This window comes from Phalaenopsis equestris, unplaced genomic scaffold (assembly GCF_001263595.1).
Source record: "Phalaenopsis equestris unplaced genomic scaffold, ASM126359v1 Scaffold200735, whole genome shotgun sequence".
Classification (NCBI taxonomy): domain Eukaryota; kingdom Viridiplantae; phylum Streptophyta; class Magnoliopsida; order Asparagales; family Orchidaceae; genus Phalaenopsis; species Phalaenopsis equestris.
Window position 1 is genome coordinate 20,989 of NW_018220543.1, and position 4,030 is coordinate 25,018.

The 4,030-nt window shown below is 35.0% G+C and overlaps 1 protein-coding gene across 1 annotated transcript; it reads right to left on the minus strand.

Annotated features, from left to right (window-relative positions):
• Positions 1 to 1,699: 1,699 nt before the first annotated feature.
• LOC110035928 (zinc finger AN1 domain-containing stress-associated protein 15-like) lies at positions 1,700 to 2,683 on the minus strand. The gene is made up of 2 exons (XM_020740265.1): positions 2,471 to 2,683; positions 1,700 to 2,364 (listed from the first exon to the last, which is right to left on the minus strand). The coding sequence occupies exon 2, from the start codon at positions 2,294 to 2,296 to the stop codon at positions 1,874 to 1,876; it is 423 nt and encodes a 140-aa protein (XP_020595924.1). The 5' UTR covers positions 2,297 to 2,364; positions 2,471 to 2,683; the 3' UTR covers positions 1,700 to 1,873.
• Positions 2,684 to 4,030: the final 1,347 nt, after the last annotated feature.

Here is a 4,030-nt window from a genome sequence, read left to right on the forward strand (position 1 = left end):
TTATATTCATAAAATGATTACCCTGTTTATAGATGAGAGGGCATAATGATATATAACCTTTTTATCTCTACTTTAAAGGAGTTCATAATGCAATATTTCTAGTTTTTTAAATGGGTAAGCCCATCGGCCGACTACTTTCTGACTTGGCTAGTTGCCCTAGTCACCTTTTGGTTGGCATGATTAGCTTGGTCGATATGGATCTATTAGCTGATACAACCTGTCGATGATTAACCTTTAACGAGGAAACTCTAAGCACTCCTGGGATGGCTGAAGAGTCTAGGGAACCAGATCTTTCATTAAATCGACTTTTTTTATGATGGTTAGTTCATATACCCTTTTATCTTGTTTCTGGCTAACTGGCTTGTTCTTGTATCCTCTGGTCATCTTCGACCCTTCTCATAGTTCAATTGATTTTGGCTATGTTGGCTCGGCTCAAACAGCTTCACTCGGTCTGACAAGTAGGTCACCATTTTCTATCAGTACAACCTGTTTCGTTACTCTTCTCTCTTGGATCGTTAGATCTTATCATGATCAACGCTGACATATTTTCGATAAACATGTTTATTTCTTAATCCATTAATATTCAAAACGGGTAATTTAAATAATAAAAAAAAGATTTATTAATAAGAAAATTTATTTCATTTAAAAAAAATCCAAAACCTCTTAAAAATTCAAACATAAATAGAACAAGAACTGCAAATTAACAATATTAAGGAGGCTTCATGTAACGGCTTTTGTAGTAAGTTCTATATATTCATATTTACTAAATTTTTCCAACAAGAGGACTTAATAAATTCGGAATTTAACATAAAATTAAGATGGAATTTGATTTACCAAATCAGGATTTAAGATTAACATCTTTTCAGACCATTAAGATTCTAGTTAAATCCTACTTAAATCCGCTAAGATAGGGAAAAAATTTGCGTACGTCAAAGGATACGCAGAGATGCGTACATAATAAAGTACATGGGCGTTATATGGGAGTTACATGGGGGTTACAAGCGTGTTATAACTTCCTTGTAACTTTCGTGTAACTCGGCTATAACCCGCGCTTTTATTTTATCCATTGAGATTACAAGGTTACAGCGGGGTTACACCGGAAGTTACACGGGAGTTACAAGGGAGGTACAACGGGTTATAACCCCCTTGTAATCCCGATATAAACCCGTGTACCCTATTATGTACGCATCTCTGCATATCCCTTGACAAAATTTTTCCCTAAGATAGAGTCTCTAAAAGCACAATAATCAAGATCAGTGAAAGTAAAACACATAATCTTTTTAAATTTATAAATAAAATAATAATTGTTATTCTTAATCTTAATACAGAATATTTAAAGTACTACTTTTCTGTTAATGACAAAACTACCCTTTGCTTTAAAAGTTAAAAAAATAAACTAAAACATATATTAAACAAATCGCCAAATATAAAAAATTAAAGAAAAAAAAACTATATAGGAGACTTATGTAATTTTTAGTTTAACTAAACTTTAAGATAAATTATTATTTAGCCAGAGGAACGGAACGGACCCTACAATAAAAACTAAAGTAAACGTCCACAACGTCACAACAAAAGCTGACCAACAGCCTGGTAGATTCCTTTGCAATCAAGTCTCATAACTCAAATTGATTAATTTCTAAAACAGAAAAAAGATAAAAAACATAAATTTAAGAATTGCAACAAGCACAAAGATCAATATAGCAGAAAACCTACAAATATAACAAAGATAAAATTATACAAGAAGATATGTAACACAATTATAGGACAGTTCAATGATCTAGATTTCCAGGAGGAAATCGGAAAGCCAAACAGAACAGAAGATGCTGAAACAGAACTTACAACAGGAAAGAGGATGTCGATCGATCTAAAAACTTTAGATCTTGATGATTTTGGCAGCTCTAACGACTGGGTTGGCCTTCATGATCTTCTCCCTTCCAGCAGCTTTGTAGTCGAAGGAGCAGTCGTGGGTTTCGGAATACCGGTGGCGGGAGCAAAAGAGTTCGCCGCACCTGCACCGGAATCCGGCGAGGCCGACTTTTTTACAGCAGCAAGAGCATCGGTTGATAGGGCGAATGGACGGCAGAGATTCGTCAACAAGCTTGGAGGCCGGTGGTTTCAGTTCTTCAGCGGTGATTGAGTTGGGCTGATCCAGGAAAAGAGGAGGAGGTGAAGGAGAAGGGGGAGGAAGAGCAGGAGAAGGGGAAGATGAGGTAGGAGGAGATGGAGGATGAGAAGGAGAAGGGGGTTTGAGAACTTCAGCCTCTTCTTTGTCTAGATCGCAACTTTCCTGAGCCATTTTGTGCGATTCAGAAGAGAATCGCAGCAAGGGATGGAACTTTAGAAAGCAATAGATCGCGAATTTGTCTGCGAAACACCAAGTTAAAAGAGGAAAAAATTAATAATAATAAGGGCAAAAGACATGAGAAAATCGAGGTTTGAATCCACGATGCAAAAACCCGAAAAAGCTTACCCAGTGAAGAGATCCATCCGCAAGGTCTGATTTCAGGAAAATTACGAGAAGAAAATGGAGCGACGAAGAAGATTCACCCAGAGGAAATTGAAACCCGAAAGCCTCATGCCGATCGAATGAAAATAGGGTTAAACATCATCGAAAAAGGGCAGATCGACGGGACGGTGGGGGAAAGAATGAGGTTTTAAGAGGTGGCAAGAGAGAGAGAGGATAGGTGTAGGGCTGTCAAAAAAGCTCATTGTTCGCGAACTGATAGCATTATTTTATAATGAATTTAATTGTAAAAAGTTTGTGATTCTAACTTATAATTTCAAAAAATAAATCTTTCTTTTAATTATTAATCCAAGATATTTTCACAAATTTTGGTAGTTGAAAGAGGAAAATTACATATTTGAAATATATGGAAGATTTACATGAATGCCACTGAATTCTAAGTATTTACATATTTGCTCTATATATATATATATATATATATACCCATACAAGAAAATCATATTTTATTTTTTAAATATTAAAATAGTAATATTTTTTAGGTGATATGAAAAAAAAATAGTGATATAAATATAAAAAGCAAATATTTAGATGTTAGATGTACATATACATGGGAATTGGATGGTACGATGAATATATATAATTTTATAAAAAATTATGTGTTATGTCCTGAGAGAGAGAGATAAATGAACAGTAATTCATCATGTCATTCATAAAATGTTTCTCCTATTTAATGAGAAAAGAGTACATTGATGATATTACATTTTTGTCATTGCTTTAAAGGGTTCGTACTTGCATATTTTTGGCATTTTAAATGGAGATTTTTATTCGCCTGCTTTCTGGGTCTGCCATCTAAGCTTGGTCGGGTTCAAGTCAGCAATATCAACTTGGTCTACAAAGGTTTGTCTGCATGGGTCTATCTGCTGATCTAGGCTAGTTGTTAATCCTTGATCCCTCATGAGAAGCCTCTTGTTTCTCTCCTAAGATGATCAAAGATATTTTGGGACAATATCTTCTCTTAGAACGACTTTATGGAGGTTAGTCTATCACATCAAGTCGGCCTTCCTGTGATGGTTGGCTCAGGTGTTCTTTAGTATCATTTTTGGCTAAATGGTCCATGCTTAGGTCAACCAATCCTCTTCTTATATGTCTAGTGTCCTGGTCAGTTTCAGCCTTGTTTGTTGGGCTCTTATGGCTTCATTTGATTTGTCAAGTGAGCCTCATGATCTCCTGACAGTGGGTCAACCTTCATTGTACTCCTCCCTTCTAGATTGTTGGTTCTTCTCAGGATCTTGGCTGATACATTTTTATGTACACATTTTAGTTAATTGATTCTCTTACTTATTTTTTAAGGCAACACTATAATAAGAATAAGAGAATTTAATACAAAAGTAGATCATATTCTATTCTAATTAATGATTCAATAATTGAACTCTTTTGATTTTGATGCCTTTGATTCTTACAAATAGAATGTTATGGTGCTCCTTTCCATTCATTTTTTTTTTCGTTTTCTTTATTTGAATAGGTCGACTTCTGGATATTCATATGGAGAACTTGTCAAAACCTTTC

Bases quoted from the DNA above. Each gene is read 5' to 3' on its own strand.
- LOC110035928 (XM_020740265.1), bottom strand. From the start codon at position 2,296: ATGGCTCAGGAAAGTTGCGATCTAGACAAAGAAGAGGCTGAAGTTCTC.